Raw genomic sequence first — 19,649 nt, 5'->3', positions numbered from 1 at the left:
TGACACACCTTGATGGCCCGGTGACAGGTCACATTCTCATCCCGCATACCCCCCTCTCTCTTCCGGCAAGCGAGAAGAGCAACCTGAGTTCTCCCGAGCCCCACCCTGGCCAACCCCAGCGTCCTTCAGGACCGGTCCAGTCTCCGGACCCTTTTGCCAGCTCCGCCCTGTGACAACAGTTCGCACTCCTCTTCCACAGCCTCAAGTGACCGTCCCCTGCCGGCGTCCGCACTGGCCACCTCGCCAGGATTTCACGTCCCTACAGTTCTCCGTTTCCAGGAGAAAAAGGAACCAAAGGCCACTTGGCGAGCAGGAGCTGCATCTGGGGTGACCCACCCTCAAGAAATGAGGGGCTGTGCAGAGAGACACTTAGGAAGGGTCTTTGGACCCAGCCCAGAAGGTCCTTCGTGCCCTCTGCGGGGCGTCCCCGAAACTTTAGGAACACAGTGGGGCTGCCCCGTCGCTGGGGACCTCGGTCCCAGGGACCGAGGACAAGGAGTGTTCAGGGTGTCGCTGGGGCCTGACCCTCCTTGCGGTTCACTTTCCCCACAAAGGAAGGTTGAAAGGAAGCAAGCTTTGTGCTAAGGACAAAGGCAGCCGGGCGGCGGCCCACGACAGGAGACTGAATCTCGCGCAGATGCGTCCACGTGATGCCTTGGGAAGCGCGCAGCCAGGGTCCTGGTCCTGGAGGACGCCAGAGGCGCTCTCGTTGAGGGCGCCACGCCTTTGCATGTTCTTGTACTCTGGGCTGGAGTTCAAGACCCGGGATGAGGACAGGGAGGCTTGGAGGGGGTTATGGGAAGGGGTTGGGGGATTGCGGGGAGACGGTAGGCACAAAGGGAAGGGGAGAAGATGGTGGTGGGGAGACTCTGGGAAGACGCTGGGGAAGAGGTTGGGGGTGGGGAGCTGAGGAGCCAAATTATGGCTGCAGTCTCTGTGTCTGTGATCTATTTTTAATTTTTAGACAAGGCCTCTTGGAGCCCACGTTGGCCTCGAACTCCTAATTCTCCTGCCTCCAAGAAGTGCTGGGCTCACAGGTGTGCAGGACCGCGAGTTTGGTAATTCCTGGGTCAGGCGGGGCGCTAGGACTAGGACGCCAGGCTCTGCTGCAGCACCGCGGGGATCCCTTTGTCCCTGCCGCCTCGGCCGCGTCCTCACCTCGAGGGAAACCCCTGCTCCGGCGGCGCCTGTGCAATCCGCCCGACTTCCCCGTTCCTCTTACTCTGCAGCCCCCGCGCGGTTGCCATGGCGACCACGAGGGCGGGAATGTGGGGAAGACCCCGCTGGCAACCCGCCCCCGCCGCCCTTGCGGGGAGCTCCACTCTGGTTCGAGCCGGTTTCCCCGGACCGCGTGGGCGTTGGGGCGGTGGAGGATTCCCCTAGTCCCCAGGGACTTGCAGCGACTGGCGCATGCGCGCGGGAATTGCAACCCCCCCCTTCCCCGGACAGGGAAAGCCCAGGTGAAGAACAAAGTACTCTGCGCATGCGCGCAGCGCGGAACTCCCCTCTTTCACCCCCTCCCGGAGCCGGGGATTTCCCTCTCGTAGTGTGCAGGCGTGGGCCGGGATTCCAGGCAATGCGACTTTGCTACAGAACAAAGGCTGTAGCCTGGTCTTTCCGCACTTGTCTGCGTAATATTTATTTCGACACTGTTTCCCTGTATATGGCTCAACCTCGCTTTGGACTTACAGCAATTCTCCTGCCTCAGACTGGCGAGAGCCACCACACCTGGCTCTGGTCCTTTCTATTCTATCCGCAGGAACTCGCCTGCGTGGCTCCCCATGCTCTGCAGTGGGCCCCATGCCCCTACTCCCTCTGCTGGCTTCTTCCTGTCACCAGGAGACCTAACTGGCCAGTGGGCGGTCCGTGGGGTCCATGAAAGCACGGGGTCCCAGCAGGAGGAAGGTCAACCTTGGCTAATCAGACCCTGTCAACGATTATGTGCCTAGTGTCTCGTCTGGACACGTGTCTGTACGTACATATGTGTGCGCACCACATTTGTATCTGGCCCGTGACACTCCAGTGTGAGGCACCATGTGGCGCTGGGATCGAACCTGGGTCCTCTACAAGAGCAATGAGTGCTCTTACCTACTAAGCCATCTTTCCAGCTCTCTGAATAATTTTTTCTTTTTATTTTTGGAGAGGTATCTGTAGTCCAGGTTGGCCTTGAACTCTGGAAATTCTCCTGCTCCAGTCTCCCAAGAGCTGAAGCACCTGGAGCCAAAAGAATGGTGGGCTCCTCCACCTAGCGTTCGCGTCCCAGCAGCCGTCACTGGGTGAGGGGTGGGTACCACGGGAGTGCACTAGACACAGCTCAGGGGTGGCGTGAACGCCCAGCTGCTGAATCGCTGCCACACCCCTTGCAAGGGGCCTTTCTATTCCTTCCCTTAACCCTCACCAGGCCCTTTCCAGAGATGCCAAGCACCCTCTAGTCCTGTTCTCGGGGTTCCAGAGCTGTGTCCAGTCATTGTTGGGTACCTACCCTCTCTCCCCACAACCCGCTTAGAACCGTGGAACCCAAACTGGCCTTGGCATCACCCCAGAGCAAGGAAGGATAGCCGTGAACTGCTGACTCTGCCGAGTGCTGAGATAGCAGGCAGGCACCCCGAGTAAGTACTGGGATGGCAAGCATGCACCCCCATATCTAGTTTAGGAATTTTCTCACTTCCCAGTTCTGAGGCCGGAGCCAAGTGCTGTCGGTCAGTCACATTCCTGACTCCTCTGGCCGCACTGATTTTACAGGGCTTACTGCCCCAGACTCTTCTAGGCACGTCCCCTGTAGCGGCAGCCTGTGCACCGGTGGGTCCTTCTCTCACACTCTTCAAGGCCTACTTCATGAGACTTACACTGGATCAAAACCAACCCCTTCGGCGCAGCCCTGGCCCTTTGGAACCTGGGAACACCTGCAGGGAGACCTGTTTTCCTCTTGGTACAAGAAACAGAGAGATCACAGGTCTTGAGAGGGACAGTTGCTATGTAGAGAGAATCCAAGAAAAACGGACTGAGGAGACAGGCGGCAGATGATGACCTTGTGTGTGGCTGTCACCACTGTGGGACCTGATATCTGCCCTTGTGCCTTTGTTTCCCCAAGATGACCATTTTAATGTTCTGGGGCCACTGGGGCCAGGAGTCCAGCAGCTCAGCGCCACTTCTTAGGCAGGCCGGAAGTTCTCTGCTCTCCAGTGAGTGCTCTTCACCGACCACACCCCCAGCGCACTTCCTGTCCAGCCTCTCTGCAGTAGGGACACGGCCAGGATCTAGGAGCCCTCAGCACACTGGCAGGCAGTTTGCACTGCCTACACAAGTATGTGGGTCTCTCCGAGCCCTCTCTGATCCTCAGGGTCAATGCTAGAGCAGAGAAAGCAGTTCTGGGTTCACACCGCATGGTCAATGGTCGACCTGCAGTCCTCAGCCGGCCCAGCACCCTCAGCCATCTCTGCAAACCCTGCCCCGTTGTGCGGGGGCCGACAGGTTTGGACATGTCCATTACACCATGCCTCCCTCCAACAGTCCCCACCACCCATGACATGGGTCTCAGGCAGCCTCGCCACAGCCTTTATTGGGCAGGTGCTCAGCTGGGCTCCATAGGGCGCACAGGAGCTGGGTGTTGCTCAGAGCGGGGACCCTCTGGATTGCTGAGGACAACTCACTGGCTCGGAACTCTCTGAATCCCCAGGCCTGGCTGGGGACGACTTACGCCTGGTCCTGTCACTTAGGTGCATTGAAAGGCAGCGCACGCTGGTTCATAGGGTTGTCTGGTGAGCGCATCCACTCCTTCTTCAGCAGCTGCTTCAGCTGTGACAGCCGCATGTTGGGGTTCTCCTGCTTCAGTCTCGGCAGCTGTACCTCCTCGAATGCAGTGAAGGCTGCACGCATACGGCGCTCGGGGTGCCGGTCTGCATCCTCTGCCACACTGTGGGGACTAGAGTCAGCTCTCAAAGTCCATGCCTAGGTCCCGCCCATGCCTGCAAGCCCCCGCCCCACCGCCCACAGGCCACGGCCACCTGAGCACTGCTATGGCGTCCTCTACAGTGCGGGCCTCCAAGCTGCCCTCCTCCTGCGCCCGCCTGTTCAAATTCTCCTCCAGCGGCAGCTCCAGGTGGCTCTTGACCTTCTCCACTGGAATGGGGGGGGGCGATAGACAGGGACAGGATGTGAGCAGCTGCGGTTGGGGGTGCACCGCCCCCGGCCCCCCCACCACGCACCTGGCTCAGCACGCTGCTCTCGGCGCAGGGAGTCCTCGATCTGCGAGCGGGTGACCTTTGTGGATGCCACGCGAGGAGCCTTGCCGCCCTTGAGGCGGGAGTCCTCCTCCTCCAGCAGGCGCTGTGTCTCCTTCTTGCGTTCCAGCTGCTCCAGACGTCGCTTCTCCTTCTCCTCCTACGACAGTATGGGGTCACCACGGGGGGCTGTATTTATCTAGCTGCCGCCTGAGGCACCCCGGGTGGGACCCAAGTGGGTGCTAATTCCTTCCTTTCGATCCAGGGTACTCACTCCCTGAGCCTCTGCCCCAACCGCAGGCAGGAAAGCCTATCTGAGTTCACAGTCAAAGGTGTTTGAGGGAGCTACTGGAGTCTGCCTCAGTTTCTCCCTAAGTCAGAGGCAGCAGCATCCTGCTCTCAGCCAGGCCCTGCCACTGTGCCTCTGGACAGCAACTGCCCACTGGGACTCCTCCACAAGTCCTGGTCTTGGGACCTCTCTGTCCCGAGGGCAGAGAGCCTGGGCAGCGTTGTGTGCTGGTAGATCCTGCGCCCAAAGAAGGGACAGTTTCCAGAAAGTTCCAAGAGCCCAGGACCAGGGGGTCATCAGTACTGAGTGAGACACACAAAAAACTTCTGATCATGGTTTGATCCTGTAGTATCCCGAGCTGTGGGGGAAGCTGAGGCAGGAAGAATGGCTGGGCACAAAGGGAGCTGGTACTGGACATCTCAGGGGCCCAGCAGGGTGAGGCCTGTGGAGGGGACTATGGGTCTCTGTTGCCCCCTAGTGGGCTGACCTGTCAGCATGCCAGAAACTGCTCCTCAAGCACCAAGTTGGCACCTGGGGCTCAAAGGTCAAGAATGGGACTCAATTAAGGCTGGGGACAAAGGCAGGACCACTTCAGCTAGCTGCTGCGTCCACATCCCTCCTTGGTTACCTAGGGCTGACCCCAGGCCGCAGTGCTACCCACCTTACGCTGCTCCTTCCGCATCACGTGTTTGTCCTCATCCTTCCAGTAAGCATCTTCCAGCTCCTTCTGTTTCTTGGCATCAGCTGCCGCCTTGGCTTCAGCCCTCCGTGCTCGGGCAGCTGCCGACTTGCTGTTCTCGCCCTGGAACTTCTTGGGCATCCCTCAGCAGGCTGCAGGGAGGACACTGTTGAGAGGGTTGGACAGTGGCCAGTGCCCACCCATGTCTTACAGACTACATGCAAAAAACATTTTAAAAATAGGGTCTCTGGGGCTAGAGGGGTAGCTCAGAGGTTGCTCTTCCAGAGTCCTGAGTTCAATTCCCAGCAACCACATGGTAGCTGACAACCATCTGTAATGAGATCTGGCGCCCTCTTCTGGCCTGCGGGCAGAACACTGTATACATAATAAATAAATCTTGTTTAAAAAAAGCCACGGTCTTGCAGAGCAGTGGTGGCGCACGCCTTTAATCCCAGCACTGGGGAGGCAGAGACAGGCGGATCTCTGTGAGTTCGAGGCCAGCCTGGTCTACAAGAGCTAGTTCCAGGACAGGAACAAAAAGCTACGGAGAAACCGTCTTGAAAATCCAAAATAATAATAATAATAAATAAAAAAGCCAGGGTCTCTCACTATGTAACCCAGATTGGCCAGAAAACGTGATTTTCTCTAACCCTTGTCAGTTGCTGGGATGGCAACGGGGCATACATACCCCTCAAGCAGGCTTTCCTCTTACATTAGGATAGGTAACCCTCTGCCTACACAACCTAGGCAGGAGCTGCACCCTAAGCCACGCCCCCAGCCCCTCACTGGGGATCCTAGGCAGGGGCACTATGGCTAGGTCTCTTCTGGGCCTTTTGAAATAACTTTTAAACTACAATTACAATGTTGTACAAAAACTACCATTGCCTCATCCAAAAGACCCCATTTCTATCAACAGTCACTTCTGTTCCCTGTCCCAGCCCCTGTCGACAGATTCTACACCACATGGCCTGTCAGGCTGCATCACGCAGCAGGGCCTGTCACTGTGTCGTCGGAGGGTACTCTATGGCAGCACACGCTGTACCAGTGCGTCTGATCCCTCCCGTGTGTGTCATCACTGCAGTGGAGCCCTGTACCCTGCAGAACCTCACACTGGACTCTACAGATGAATGGACACACACACGCGCACGCGCACCTCAGGGAGGCACTGTACAGCAACCAGAACCTTAACTGCCGGGTTGGTCAGTCACCCCGGGGTAGGTAGACAAGCTGAGGAGTCTGGCCTCAGGTGAGGGAGGCTATGCTGCTGGGACTATCAGGATCACATCTCTTCCCGTCAGGAGGGATAGATCTGTGATCCAAACACTTGGGAGCTTGAGGCACGAGGGTCACCCATTTCAGGCCATCTTGGCTACACAATGAGTCCATACCAAAAAGCAATCATGGCCGAAATACCGCCACCCCAAATCCCACCTGCCCAAGGCTTGCGACATACAGGGCCTCAGATTTCCAGACTGCCTAGTGCCCTCATTCTCTACCTCCCCCACATCCCCTACTCAGCGCCACAATGAGTGACAGTGCTGTGGGGTCCAGGACACCCGGACATCAGCACCTCTCAGCCTCTCTGCGTGAAGTCCCCCTTTCTGGCCCTACTGGAACCCTGTACCTCCATAGCCACCCTATCATGAGAGGAGCACTCCCTGGGGGCAGGAATGAGCGGTGGGAAAGAGAAGGCAGCAGGACTCGGGGCTCACAAAGCCCCATCCAGCTGTTGTGTGTGACTGTAGCTGGCTGTAGACACCATGTGGGCAGGGGTCCTGAGAGCCGGCCAGAGGTGGCCCAGGAGTGGAGGCTGTGACCTGGCTCCTAAGCACGGCCCTGCCTGCTTCAGACAGTCAGGATGTCAGTCATATTGGAACACAGTGCAATGTGTAGCCCAGCAGCTAGGATCCCCTCGCTTGTGGCCAAGGCACGCCCGTGTGTGCGCCTCAGTTTCCGCACACACTGCCATGGGGCAGGCATCAGAGTCCCTGCCTGCACAAGACACCCCAGCTGAACCCCACCAAGCCGGCAGAGAATGGTCAGCATGGGCTGGAGATGGCTCAGTGGTTAGAGCATTGCCTGCTCTTCCAAAGGTCCTGAGTTCAATTCCCGGCAACCACATGGTGGCTCACAACCATCTGTAATGAGGTCTGGTGCCCTCTTCTGGCCTGCAGGCATACATGCAGACAGAATATTGTGTATATATAATAAATAAATAAATATCTAAAAAAGAGAGAGAGAGAACGGTCAGCAGCAAAGCTCTGGGGCTCCCAGGAATCTCCTGGGCACCGCGGAAACTGAGGCACCCAGCTCCACTCCATGGAGTCTCTGAATCCTTTCCCCGTGGCAGCCACACCTGCCTGCGTTTGAGTCTTCAGACAGCAATCAGCCCTATGCCATATGCCCTTCTGACGCCTGGCCTGGAACTTTCCATCCTCCTGCCTCAGCAGTGCTGGGGTGACCGGATATGCAATGCAGCACATTGCCAGGCTAACCCAGTAAACGCCTACTGAACCTTCAGGCCAGGGTGGGCGTCGTGGCCCATGAAGAGGCAGAAGGATACCCGAGTTCCAGGCCAGCCTGCGGGTTTCTCTCTCCCTCTCTCCCCATCCCTCTCTCCCTCTCGGTTACTGTATATTTATCATTTAACTAATCATCGTCCCCAACACGCTGGGCGCACAAAGGAGGCCATGTGCAAAGGGCCCTCACCAGGAACCAGATCAAGTCGGCACCACCACCTCGGTTTCCCGACCTAAACAAAAACCACCAGAAAAAATGTTCCCAGGCTGGGCATCACTGGCGCACGCATGTGACCACGCCACTTGGCAAAGCTGAGACAAGAGGACTACACCGAGTTCGAGGCAGCCTAGGCTACAAAATGAGCCCGGGGTCCAAATAAACCCTCTCAAAAAGTGCTCACGTAATTCCCCGTGAGTGCTGCCGAGCGGCAGGAAAAAAGGTCAGGGGAAACGCCTCCTCCTCCAGGAAGCCCTCCAGGCTCGGGCTGGGCCCGGGAACGGGCTCCGCTCCCCGCCACCTGCCGCGCCTGCGCGCGCGAGCGCCCACTCCCCCCAGGCACCCCATCTCTGGTTCCGTCTTCCCGGCGGAAGGACCCCAGGCCGAGCCGCGCCTGCCCAGCGAGCCCCGCAGCCCGGCTCCGCCCGCGCCGCAGCCGCTCCTACCTCTTCCCCCGGCACCGGCCCGGTCGCGTGTCCGTGACGTCACCGCGCCTGCGCACTCACTTATCGGTGGCGCGCCGCTCATGACGCTAGCTGATGCCGCCATCTTGGTAGAGGCTATACCAGCCAGTTTTCCTCTAAACCAAAGTTCTTAACCAATGTTGCCAACTTTTCTTCTTTTTTCCGAGCAAATTATGTTTCTAAATGTCATTTCATTGTCTCATTTCAGATATTGATGAACAAAGACACGATAAAGCGACAATCTATGACAATGACCTTATCAAGCTGGCCGCTGCCCGGAGAAAAGATGGCGGCGCCGGCGTCACATGGGTTCTATGAATGACATTCGTTGCCGGGCCGCCAGGGGGCGGCCGTGCCCACATGGGGCCGCGGCCTGGCCTTTCCCGGGCACTTTGCCAGGTCAGTGGCCACCCTGGCTCGGGACAAAAGAGAGAACAGCATTCTTTGTCACGCCCTGGTGGGAAAACTGAAGATCAGAGCGAGTAGAAATTTAATTAGACTAAAATGCAACCGATAAAAAAAAAAAAACACCAAGGGTAGCGCTCACCCACCTTTAATCCCAGCACTCGGGAGGCAGAGGCAGGCGGATCTCTGTGAGTTCGAGGCCAGCCTGGTCTATAGAGCTAGTTCCAGGACAGGAACCAAAGCCACAGAGAAACCTTGTCTGGAAAATCCAAAATAAATAAATAAAATAAAATGAAATGCAGCCGACATAGCCAGGCGTGGTTTCCAGCGCAGCGGGGCCTGAAGCAGCCTGCGGGGACGCTGAGATAAATCACCCTGATAATAGACAAACCGGCGCGGCTCGGCTTCCTCCGTTGTCCCTGTTTCTTCTCTTCAGCTTCGCTCCCCGACCCCGCCGAGCTGTTCTCTGACACCTGTAACTTCATCCGTAACTAAGCTTATCCTAACCTGCCATACGTCAAATGTGCATCTGTCAGATTTACTGCCGCGTGGGTCACCCCGGGTCCCTGTGTGTCCAGATGGTGTTGTGCCCCCCAAGGAGGGTTTCAGTGAGTCGTTCGCCATTCCCCGACGGCATCCTCGGACCAGGCCCTGGCTCCCCGTGGCCCGCCGGGGCTTCCTCCACCGCCTCCTCTCCCCAAACGCCAGGCCTGGTCCTGCCTGATTCCGCTTCCCCTGTGACTGTGATATCGGGAACCGGGGACCTGAGGCATTGGGGTGTTGTTTGGCATCCGGAAAGCGGGGAAGAGCAGGACCCATATCCACACCCACTGTGGGGCTGGGGGCTGGGGCACAGCCCCGCTGTCCCCTGAAGCAGCGCGAGGAACAACACTTCCAGAGAACTTGACTGTGGTGAAAGCCGGATGCTGCGTGGATGGAAAAGCACCTCGGGGAGCTGCCTCAGGTATGGGGGCGCAGGGTGACTAAGATTGGCTGGGGAGCCAAGGCCCCCCGGGGCGCGGGCGTGGACTTCCAGGGAAGATCCGCGCTCCGGCAGGACACTTTTAAAGTTCCATTTCCCTTGCGGTGCTCGTATGGCCTCCGGACCCCGGTGCAGGTGTGGCGTTCGTCCCCTCACCTCAGGGCAGCGGGTCAGAATGTGGCAAAGGCAGGAGCAGGAACCCCTGGGACTGTGCCCTGCCTGGAAATAGGAAAATTTCAGGTCTCCAGCCTGGGAGGAAGCATTGGAAATGGTTGGGGTTCCAGCTCAGCCAGATCCCCGGGTGAGGGTTTCCTCCCATCTCAGGGTCTCATGGTTTGCACCCCACCCTGCCTCGAGTTCAGGGCTCAGACACCAGATGGTATCTTCCAGGGAGACCCTGACCTCAGGTTCCTATTTTAGTTCTGAAAACAAATGGTGTAGACCAGGCCGGCCTGGAGCTCACAGAAATCTCCCTGCCTCTGCCTGGCAGGCAGGGATTTAAGGCGAACGCCACCACACCTGGCCATGTTTGTTTATTTAGACGGAGGACTACGTAGCCCAGTCTGGACTAGAACTCTGTAGCCACGGAGCCCATCTGAGTGCACTACATCCTGAGAGCTGGGATGGCAGGTGAAAGGAACCGGACTGTGCAGTCCGAGGTCATGGAAAGTGGGGAAAGACGCCGAACCCAACAGCGCCCCCCATCTCGGGGCATGCTGAGAAGGACCCAAAGGAAAAGAGACACAATTGTCAACCTGTAACACTGAAGTCAACTTTTTCTGGTGCCTCTCAGCAGTGATGGGGTGGGGGATGGGCCCCGACAAGGAAGCCCCCTCCTGGCCAGGCCCTGCTTGCAGCACTTCTGTTGCCATGGAGACATCCACATTGAGTGGCATTCACAGAAGAAATCAGCTGAAGGATACCAGGTGTGGTAGCACACGTGCATTATGTCAGCCCTGGGGAGGCTGAGGCAGGAGAATTGTCACAAGTCTGAGACCAGCCTGAGCTACACAGTAAGACAAGTCTCACAAAAGTAAGTGCTGGGGCTCAGTTAACAGTGCTTGCACAGACTAGGACTGAGCCATAAGCTGGATAGATGGTGGCACCATCTGTCACCATAAGACACAGGAGGAAGGAGAATCAGGAGTTCAAAGCTGGCCTTGAATTTGAGGCCACAGTGGGCCACAGAAGAACCTGAGCCAAAAAGAGAAAGCCAGGTGGTGGTGGCACACGCCTTTAATCCCAGCTCAGGAGGCAGAGGCAGGCGGATCTCTGTGAGTTCGAGGCCAGCCAAGGCTATAGAGGAAGAAAAAAGATGAGGGAAACAAAAGAAAGAGCATGGAACAATCGGACAGTGCTGTCTCTGCCTCTCCAGCGATGGCAAAGGCAGGCAGGCCTCCTGTGACAAACGCAAACGTTTGTCCTGATAAAGCCATGGCCTGTGTTTGTTATTAAACTTCGTAATTTTATCTAAATGGCAAAGTTCACATGTGACATTGATACGATGATAAATTTACAGTGTGTTTGGAGACAGAAACTCAAGCAGCTGGGGTGACCTCCTTGGGTCGATGTTGCTGCAGGATCTCTCTGTGCAGAGCAGGCTGGCCTCAAGTTAAGAGCCCTGAAGAAGGAAGTGGGCACAGTGCACCCCCATTATGTTGGGGATGGACCAGCGCTTCATGCATGCTAGGGAAACCCTCTACCGTTGTGCTGCAAGCTCTGCATGCACTGAGCCCCCGCACTCTGCCTGCTGGGCTGGTCACTTTCTCTGAAGTCTGTTTTGTGGTGAAGGTTAGAATGTCCCCAAACCCTGGTGCTCCATCTGCCTGTGTGGAAGGTGACAGGAGTGGGGTTCATACCCGGCTCAGACTTACTCAGGCCGATCAGGCAGCCAACAGGCTCACGTTCCTCCCACCGTCCGTGTGGCATGTTGATGCTGCTAAACACAGAGACCCCTTGACAGAGCGTGGCCTTACACACATGGCTCCCACGGGTCACAGCAAGGCTGCTGAGAAGCTGCCCTCACAGCCACATCCTGCGAACAGACCCAGTTCTCACCACTGCTACTGCAGGAAGAGGAGGCCGGGGGACGGCTCCTCGAGAACCTTTCTACGCTCCTCCTGAAAGGTACATTTTTCACACACTTACGAAATTCATCAGAATCGGGCCTTAATCTTCCACACATGAAATGTTTCTGAGGTCACGGCACCCTGGCCAGCAAGCCCAGCCATCCACAGCCAGAGCAAACTGGTTATCTTCCCAGTCAGCAGGGGCCCAGAGGCCCTGGCTACACGGTGGAGGGTGGGGGTGCCGGTAGGCCCCCCTAGATCTCCCGAGGGGCTGGGTCCAGTTCTAGTTTCCTCCCAGTAGGGGACAGAGAAGGAAAAAGAAGAAAATGGGGTCAATTCAGATAAAATGAATTCAAACATCCAAGTGAGTCTGTGGTAAAGGCAGAGAGACACTCTGAGTAGCTTTGTCCAGGCCCTCCTCACAGGGGCTGCCGGTAGACCCCACCGTGTTGAGGGGTGTAAGAAGAGGCTCCCCTAAGAGCACTGGCTGCTCTTCCAGAGGTCCTGAGTTCAATTCCCAGCAACCACAGAGTGGCTGACAACCATCTGTACTGAGATCTGGTGCCCTCCTCTGGCATGCGGGCAAACATGGAGGCAGAATGTTGTATACACAATAAATAAATAAATCTTTAAAAAAAAAAGAGTTACCTGCATTTGGGGCTGGAGAGATGGCTCAGTGGTTAAGAGCACTGGCTGCTCTTCCAGAGGTCCTGAGTTCAATTCCCAGCAACCATATGGTGGCTCACAACCATCTGTAATGAGATCTGGCGCCCTCTTCCGGCGTGTGGGCATACACGGAGGCAGAATGTTGTATACATAATAAATAAATAAATCTTTAAAAAAAAAAAGAAGAGGCTCCCCATTTCTTCCTTATTATTTTGTTGTTGTTGTTGGAATTCAGATAAAACCTAACAGGACTAATCATAGCTGCTGGTTTTCTTCTTTTGTTTAGAGGCAGGGTCTCTCAAGCCAGCCCAGTCTGGCCTGGAACTTGTGACAATCCCTCTGCCTCCACTTCTCCAGTACTGAGATGACTGTGTGCACCAAGCCTGGCCTTGATTTTATTTTTGTTGCTTTATTTTTTTTTTTGTTTTCTGTTTTTGATTTTTCGAGGCAGGGTTTCTCTTTGTAGCCCTGGCTGTCCTGGAACTCACTCTGTAGACCAAGCTGGCCTCGAACTCAGAGACTGAGATCCGCCTGTCTCTGTCTCCTGAGTGCTGGGATTAAAGGCCTGCGCCACTGTCACCTGGCCGTCCTTGTTTTCCAATGTGTTTCTAAGTTAGTTTTTATTTGTTCTCTGTGTGTGAAGCCCAGAAGTTCGCGCAGCCCCACTTCCTTCCCCTCCCCTCTGCCTCCTTTTGAATCAGGATCTCCCTGAACCTGGAGGTCGCGGATTCAGCTAAGACTGTGTGGCCATCAAGTCCCTCTGTGTCCCCAGGCTGGTATGCCAGGGGCCTGTCTGGTATATCTGCTGTTTTAAGAGTTCTGTGTGTGACTGTCTGCCGTCGTGTCTGTGTGTGACTGTCTGCCCTGCCGTCGCGTCTGTGTGTGACTGTCTGCCGTCGCGTCTGTGTGTGACTGTCTGCCATCGCGTCTGTGTGTGACTGTCTGCCCTGCCGGCGCGTCTGTGTGTGACTGTCTGCCATTGCGTCTGTGTGTGACTGTCTGCCGTCGCGTCTGTGTGTGACTGCCGTCACGTCTGTCTAGACACGCATGTGTCAGTGCCCACAGAGGTGAGAAGGGGGTGTCAGTTCCCCTCAACTAGAGTCCCAGGCTGTTGTGAGCACCATGTGGTGCTGGAGTTGGGCTCTGGTCCGCAGGAATAGTCGTGCTGTAGCTGCTAAGCCGTTTCTCCAGCCCCTGTGTCTTGTTTAGTTGATCAAAGCTGATGTAAAATGAAACTTACCATGGTGTCTACAGGGACTTGGCATCTTCTCTCTAAGGACCCCCTACCTCTGTCAAGCCCCAGAATGTTCTGCCACCAGACGCCTGTCATGGAGGCCCTTGCTCTGGGGACTTCTGTGCCTGCTGTTGTCAACCAGGGATTTGTGTGTCATTTTCCTCCCAGACCCCAGGATGGGAACCCTGGCGTCTCCTGGCCCCCTGGCCTAACCCTGCCTTGCGCTGGTCTCTCCTAAGTGACCCCAGATTCCCATCTGGCCCTGGGGCTTGTGCAGCTGCAGCCTGGGCCCTCTCCTCAGCTGCCCTGGCCATGACTCACCTGCAGGCATCTTGTCTCAAAACAAATGTTTGAGAAAGGACAGAGCCAGCAGCCGCCCTGGAGCCTCATGTGAAGTGGGCTGGGCAGTGTGAAGCCCAGCATGTGACAAGGCCCCTGGGGACACAAAGCGGAGGCCAAGGGCCTGTTTGCTTTCTGGGGTTGACCCCTCTTCTCCTCTCTAGCCGCAATCTGCTGCACTGGATAAGGTGGGCCCAGAGCTTGCTGATATGGGGACAATCTGCAGACTCTCTGCCGGCATCAAACGGGGGCAACCAACAGCCCTGCGGAGTTCAGTGCAGAACCTGGGGAGACCTCCAAAACGAGCCCACATTCTTCCTTCCTTTTTCTTTTTCTTCCCCACCCACCTTTCTTCCTTTCTTATTTCGAGACAGGGTCTCACTGTTTAGCCTCGGCTGTCCTGGAACTCACTCTGTAGACCAGGCTGGCCTTGAACTCAGAGATCCGCCTGCCTCTGCCTCCTAGTTCTGGGATTAAAGGCAAGCGCCGCCACCACCGCAAGTTTTTTCTTTTAAAACATGTTTATTTTGTTATTTTAAATTGTGTGTGTGTGTGTGTGTGTGTGTGTGTGTGTGTGTGTGTGTGTGTTGCCTGCAGAGGTCAGAAGCGGTGTCGGATCCCTGGAGCTGGAGTTCCAGACAGTTGTGAGCTGCCATGTGGGTGCTGGAAACCAAACCTGAGTCCTCTGCAAGAGCAGCCAGGGCTCTTAGCCACTGAGCTGTCTCTCCAGCCCCTGCAATTTGTCTTTTTATTTTTGTTACAGAAGAGATGGTGGTTTGTTCTTGAGGCTTGTTAAGAGTTCCTATGGTCCAGGCTCACCTCATTCAAGGAAACCATCTACCCCACCAAGGAGCAGACAGCACTTGTGTCCACCACTAGGCTCCAGGGGAAGGGGAGGGGTTTGAACTCCAGGCCAACACCTTGGCCACCTCAGATCCCCTCGCTCCCTTGCACACCCTCCCCCTCGCACCCCCTCCCCCCACTCCCCACTGCTCTCCTTTCTTCTCTCCTTCCCAGTGTCTCTAGTTCCGCTGTGTTTCAGGCAGACTTTTGGGGGGGGGGGGAGTCTGGCCTGGACCTGCTCCTGGGCTCAGTCCTGCCACAGAGGAGGGCCAGTGGGTGACAGCCACCAGCCTTGCCTCACAAGGGACCAGCAGGGCTCTGCGCTGAGCCTCGCTCCCCCTCGCCTCCTGTCAGGAGCCTGGGTCATTCATTAGAAAAGCTCTGAGCAGGCTCTGGTCAGGCTTTGTGTTCCCAGGGCAACTGCATTTTAACCCCTGCTGAGAAACCCTGGCCTGGCCTTGGTGACAACAGCAGAGAGAACCAGAGAGGGATTCTCACTGGGATTCTCGTGGATGGTGCTGTGTGCAGGAAGCCCCAGTTGTGAGTGAGCCCCAATACTCTCTCCTATGTGAGGCCCGACTGTGGGCAGGTCTTCAGTATTGAATTTGTTTGGAACTTCAGTCTCACATAACCCAGGCTGGCCTTATACACGCCAGGAAACCAAGGATGACACCATCAGCTTCTGGTCCTCCCATCTCTGCCTCCCACACGCTGGGATGCCAGGCAGGGACCACTCAACTGGAAGGCCCTTGGGTTACTGCATCACAGGTGTCCCAGAGCCAGCCACACCTGGAACTAATGCTGCTAAAGAACTTAACTGCTTCCTGCCTGCTGTGACCCATCCTCCTGTCTGTCTGCTGTGACCCTGTCCTCCTGTCTGTCTGCTGTGACCCCGTCCTCCTGTCTGCTGTGACCCTGTCCTCCTGTCTGTCTGCTGTGACCCTGTCCTCCTGTCTGCTGTGACCCCGTCCTCCTGTCTGTCTGCTGTGACCCCGTCCTCCTGTCTGTCTGCTGTGACCCCGTCCTCCTGTCTGTCTGCTGTGACCCCGTCCTCCTGTCTGTCTGCTGTGACCGCGTCCTCCTGCCTGCTGTGACCCATCCTCCTGTCTGTCTGCTGTGACCCTGTCCTCCTGTCTGCTGTGACCCCGTCCTCCTGTCTGTCTGCTGTGACCCCGTCCTCCTGTCTGCTGTGACCCCGTCCTCCTGTCTGTCTGCTGTGACCCCGTCCTCCTGTCTGCTGTGACCCCGTCCTCCTGTCTGTCTGCTGTGACCCCGTCCTCCTGTCTGCTGTGACCCCGTCCTCCTGTCTGTCTGCTGTGACCCCGTCCTCCTGTCTGCTGTGACCCCGTCCTCCTGTCTGTCTGCTGTGACCCCGTCCTCCTGTCTGCTGTGACCCCGTCCTCCTGTCTGTCTGCTGTGACCCCGTCCTCCTGTCTGTCTGCTGTGACCCCGTCCTCCTGTCTGTCTGCTGTGACCCCGTCCTCCTGTCTGCTGTGACCCTGTCCTCCTGTCTGTCTGCTTTTACCCCGTCCTCCTGTCTGCTGTGACCCCGTCCTCCTGTCTGCTGTGACCCTGTCCTCCTGTCTGTCTGCTGTGACCCCGTCCTCCTGTCTGTCTGCTGTGACCCCGTCCTCCTGTCTGTCTGCTGTGACCCTGTCCTCCTGTCTGTCTGCTGTGACCCTGTCCTCCTGTCTGTCTGCTGTGACCCCGTCCTCCTGTCTGTCTGCTGTGACCCCGTCCTCCTGTCTGTCTGCTGTGACCCTGTCCTCCTGTCTGCTGTGACCCCGTCCTCCTGTCTGTCTGCTGTGACCCCGTCCTCCTGTCTGTCTGCTGTGACCCTGTCCTCCTGTCTGCTGTGACCCCGTCCTCCTGTCTGCTGTGACCCCGTCCTCCTGTCTGTCTGCTGTGACCCCGTCCTCCTGTCTGTCTGCTGTGACCCCGTCCTCCTGTCTGTCTGCTGTGACCCCGTCCTCCTGTCTGTCTGCCGTGACCCCGTCCTCCTGTCTGTCTGCTGTGACCCCGTCCTCCTGTCTGTCTGCTGTGACCCTGTCCTCCTGTCTGCTGTGACCCCGTCCTCCTGTCTGTCTGCTGTGACCCCGTCCTCCTGTCTGTCTGCTGTGACCCTGTCCTCCTGTCTGCTGTGACCCTGTCCTCCTGTCTGTCTGCTGTGACCCCGTCCTCCTGTCTGCTGTGACCCCGTCCTCCTGTCTGTCTGCTGTGACCCCGTCCTCCTGTCTGTCTGCTGTGACCCCGTCCTCCTGTCTGTCTGCTGTGACCCCGTCCTCCTGTCTGCTGTGACCCCGTCTTCCTGTCTGTCTGCTGTGACCCCGTCCTCCTGTCTGTCTGCTGTGACCCCGTCTTCCTGTCTGTCTGCTGTGACCCCGTCCTCCTGTCTGTCTGCTGTGACCCTGTCCTCCTGTCTGCTGTGACCCCGTCCTCCTGTCTGCTGTGACCCTGTCCTCCTGTCTGCTGTGACCCCATCCTCCTGTCTGTCTGCTGTGACCCCGTCCTCCTGTCTGCTGTGACCCCGTCCTCCTGTCTGCTGTGACCCTGCTCTCCTGTCTGTCTGCTGTGACCCCGTCCTCCTGTCTGCTGTGACCCCGTCCTCCTGTCTGTCTGCTGTGACCCCGTCCTCCTGTCTGTCTGCTGTGACCCCGTCCTCCTGTCTGTCTGCTGTGACCCCGTCCTCCTGTCTGCTGTGACCCCGTCCTCCTGTCTGCTGTGACCCTGTCCTCCTGTCTGCTGTGACCCCGTCCTCCTGTCTGTCTGCTGTGACCCCGTCCTCCTGTCTGCTGTGACCCCGTCCTCCTGTCTGCTGTGACCCTGCTCTCCTGTCTGTCTGCTGTGACCCCGTCCTCCTGTCTGCTGTGACCCCGTCCTCCTGTCTGCTGTGACCCTGTCCTCCTGTCTGTCTGCTGTGACCCCGTCCTCCTGTCTGTCTGCTGTGACCCCGTCCTCCTGTCTGTCTGCTGTGACCCCGTCCTCCTGTCTGCTGTGACCCTGTCCTCCTGTCTGCTGTGACCCCGTCCTCCTGTCTGTCTGCTGTGACCCTGTCCTCCTGTCTGCTGTGACCCCGTCCTCCTGTCTGTCTGCTGTGACCCTGTCCTCCTGTCTGCTGTGACCCCGTCCTCCTGTCTGTCTGCTGTGACCCCGTCTTCCTGTCTGTCTGCTGTGACCCCGTCCTCCTGTCTGTCTGCTGTGACCCCGTCCTCCTGTCTGCTGTGACCCCGTCCTCCTGTCTGCTGTGACCCTGCTCTCCTGTCTGTCTGCTGTGACCCCGTCCTCCTGTCTGCTGTGACCCCGTCCTTCTGTCTGTCTGCTGTGACCCCGTCCTCCTGTCTGCTGTGACCCCGTCCTCCTGTCTGCTGTGACCCCGTCCTCCTGTCTGTCTGCTGTGACCCCGTCCTCCTGTCTGTCTGCTGTGACCCCGTCCTCCTGTCTGTCTGCTGTGACCCCGTCCTCCTGTCTGTCTGCTGTGAACCCGTCCTCCTGTCTGCTGTGACCCTGTCCTCCTGTCTGTCTGCTGTGACCCCGTCCTCCTGTCTGCTGTGACCCCGTCCTCCTGGCTGTCTGCTGTGACCCCGTCCTCCTGTCTGTCTGCCGTGACCCCGTCCTCCTGTCTGTCTGTTGTGACCCCGTCCTCCTGTCTGTCTGCTGTGACCCCGTCCTCCTGTCTGCTGTGACCCCGTCCTCCTGTCTGTCTGCTGTGACCCCGTCCTCCTGTCTGTCTGCTGTGACCCCGTCCTCCTGTCTGTCTGCTGTGACCCCGTCCTCCTGTCTGTCTGCTGTGACCCCGTCCTCCTGTCTGTCTGCTGTGACCCCGTCCTCCTGTCTGTCTGCTGTGACCCCGTCCTCCTGTCTGCTGTGACCCTGTCCTCCTGTCTGTCTGCTGTGACCCCGTCCTCCTGTCTGTCTGCTGTGACCCTGTCCTCCTGTCTGCTGTGACCCTGTCCTCCTGTCTGCTGTGACCCCGTCCTCCTGTCTGCTGTGACCCCGTCCTCCTGTCTGTCTGCTGTGACCCCGTTCTCCTGTCTGTCTGCTGTGACCCTGTCCTCCTGTCTGCTGTGACCCCGTCCTCCTGTCTGCCGTGACCCCGTCCTCCTGTCTGTCTGCTGTGACCCCGTCCTCCTGTCTGTCTGCTGTGACCCTGTCCTCCTGTCTGTCTGCTGTGGCCTGAACCTTCCTGGCTTCCTGACAGCGCCTCTGCTCCCCAGGAGCCAACAGGAATGTCAGGCTTTTGGCCTTAGCTATGAATGCCAGATCAGCAGGGAAGCCCTGGAGAGAAAGGCTCCACCTGGCCCTTTGGCAGTCAACAAGGATTGGGGGCAGAAGAGGGAGGGGAAGGGCTCCAGGCTCTGTCCCAGAAGGCAGCAGGCAGTTCTTGGAGGGGTCGCCAGAGTGAGTTAGCAGGTGGGCTTCAAGGGAGCGTCTAGAATTCCTGCTCAAAAGAGCCCCACCACAGGATAGAGCACAGAACAGCCAGGGGCCCATGCATGCAAAAATGCTAAAAACAACATAGGAGATGAAAGCCAGCTGTGAAGGTCGCTGGACAGGGGTGTGAAGGTTTCTTTCTGGGACCAGGGGGCCTGGAGCTCTGAGTGCCTGGGTCATTCAAACACAAGAGGAGAAATTCCCCAAGAGCAGTTCCCCGTGCTGAGTTGATAACATCCCACAACGCTTCAGAGGCCTAAAGTCTGTGCTAAAGGAGGCATTGGGGAGACCA

General features: G+C 57.5%; 2 protein-coding genes across 3 annotated transcripts in view; both read right to left on the bottom strand.

The window, feature by feature from the left end:
* The window catches only part of Slc5a5 (solute carrier family 5 member 5), a 90,593-nt gene that overhangs the window by 59,689 nt on the left and 11,255 nt on the right, over nt 1-19,649 (bottom strand). The gene's annotated exons all lie outside the window — the stretch shown is intronic.
* On the bottom strand, nt 3,535-8,466 carry Ccdc124 (coiled-coil domain containing 124). Of its 2 annotated transcripts, none has more exons than XM_075987115.1 (5): nt 8,371-8,466; nt 5,171-5,340; nt 4,206-4,380; nt 4,005-4,119; nt 3,535-3,913 (listed from the first exon to the last, which is right to left on the bottom strand). In XM_075987115.1, the coding sequence occupies exons 2-5, from the start codon at nt 5,327-5,329 to the stop codon at nt 3,709-3,711; spliced, it is 654 nt and encodes a 217-aa protein (XP_075843230.1). In that variant the 5' UTR covers nt 5,330-5,340; nt 8,371-8,466; the 3' UTR covers nt 3,535-3,708. The 2 variants fall into 2 exon arrangements, with proteins under 2 accessions (XP_075843230.1, XP_075843231.1); XM_075987116.1 differs by lacking the exon at nt 8,371-8,466 and adding an exon at nt 7,898-8,060.

Source organism: Microtus pennsylvanicus, chromosome 9, assembly GCF_037038515.1.
Source record: "Microtus pennsylvanicus isolate mMicPen1 chromosome 9, mMicPen1.hap1, whole genome shotgun sequence".
Taxonomy (NCBI): domain Eukaryota; kingdom Metazoa; phylum Chordata; class Mammalia; order Rodentia; family Cricetidae; genus Microtus; species Microtus pennsylvanicus.
The sequence above is the reverse complement of the archived record's forward strand: the minus strand, read 5'-3'. Positions and strand labels throughout refer to the sequence as shown.

Coding starts and splice junctions, on each gene's coding strand:
- Ccdc124 (XM_075987115.1), bottom strand. CDS start 5,329: ATGCCCAAGAAGTTCCAGGGCGAGAACAGCAAGTCGGCAGCTGCCCGA. Junction 4,381..5,170: donor TGCGGAAGGAGCAGCGTAAG/GTGGGTAGCACT, acceptor ATACTGTCGTAG/GAGGAGAAGGAGAAGCGACG. Junction 3,914..4,004: donor GACGCCATAGCAGTGCTCAG/GTGGCCGTGGCC, acceptor TAGTCCCCACAG/TGTGGCAGAGGATGCAGACC.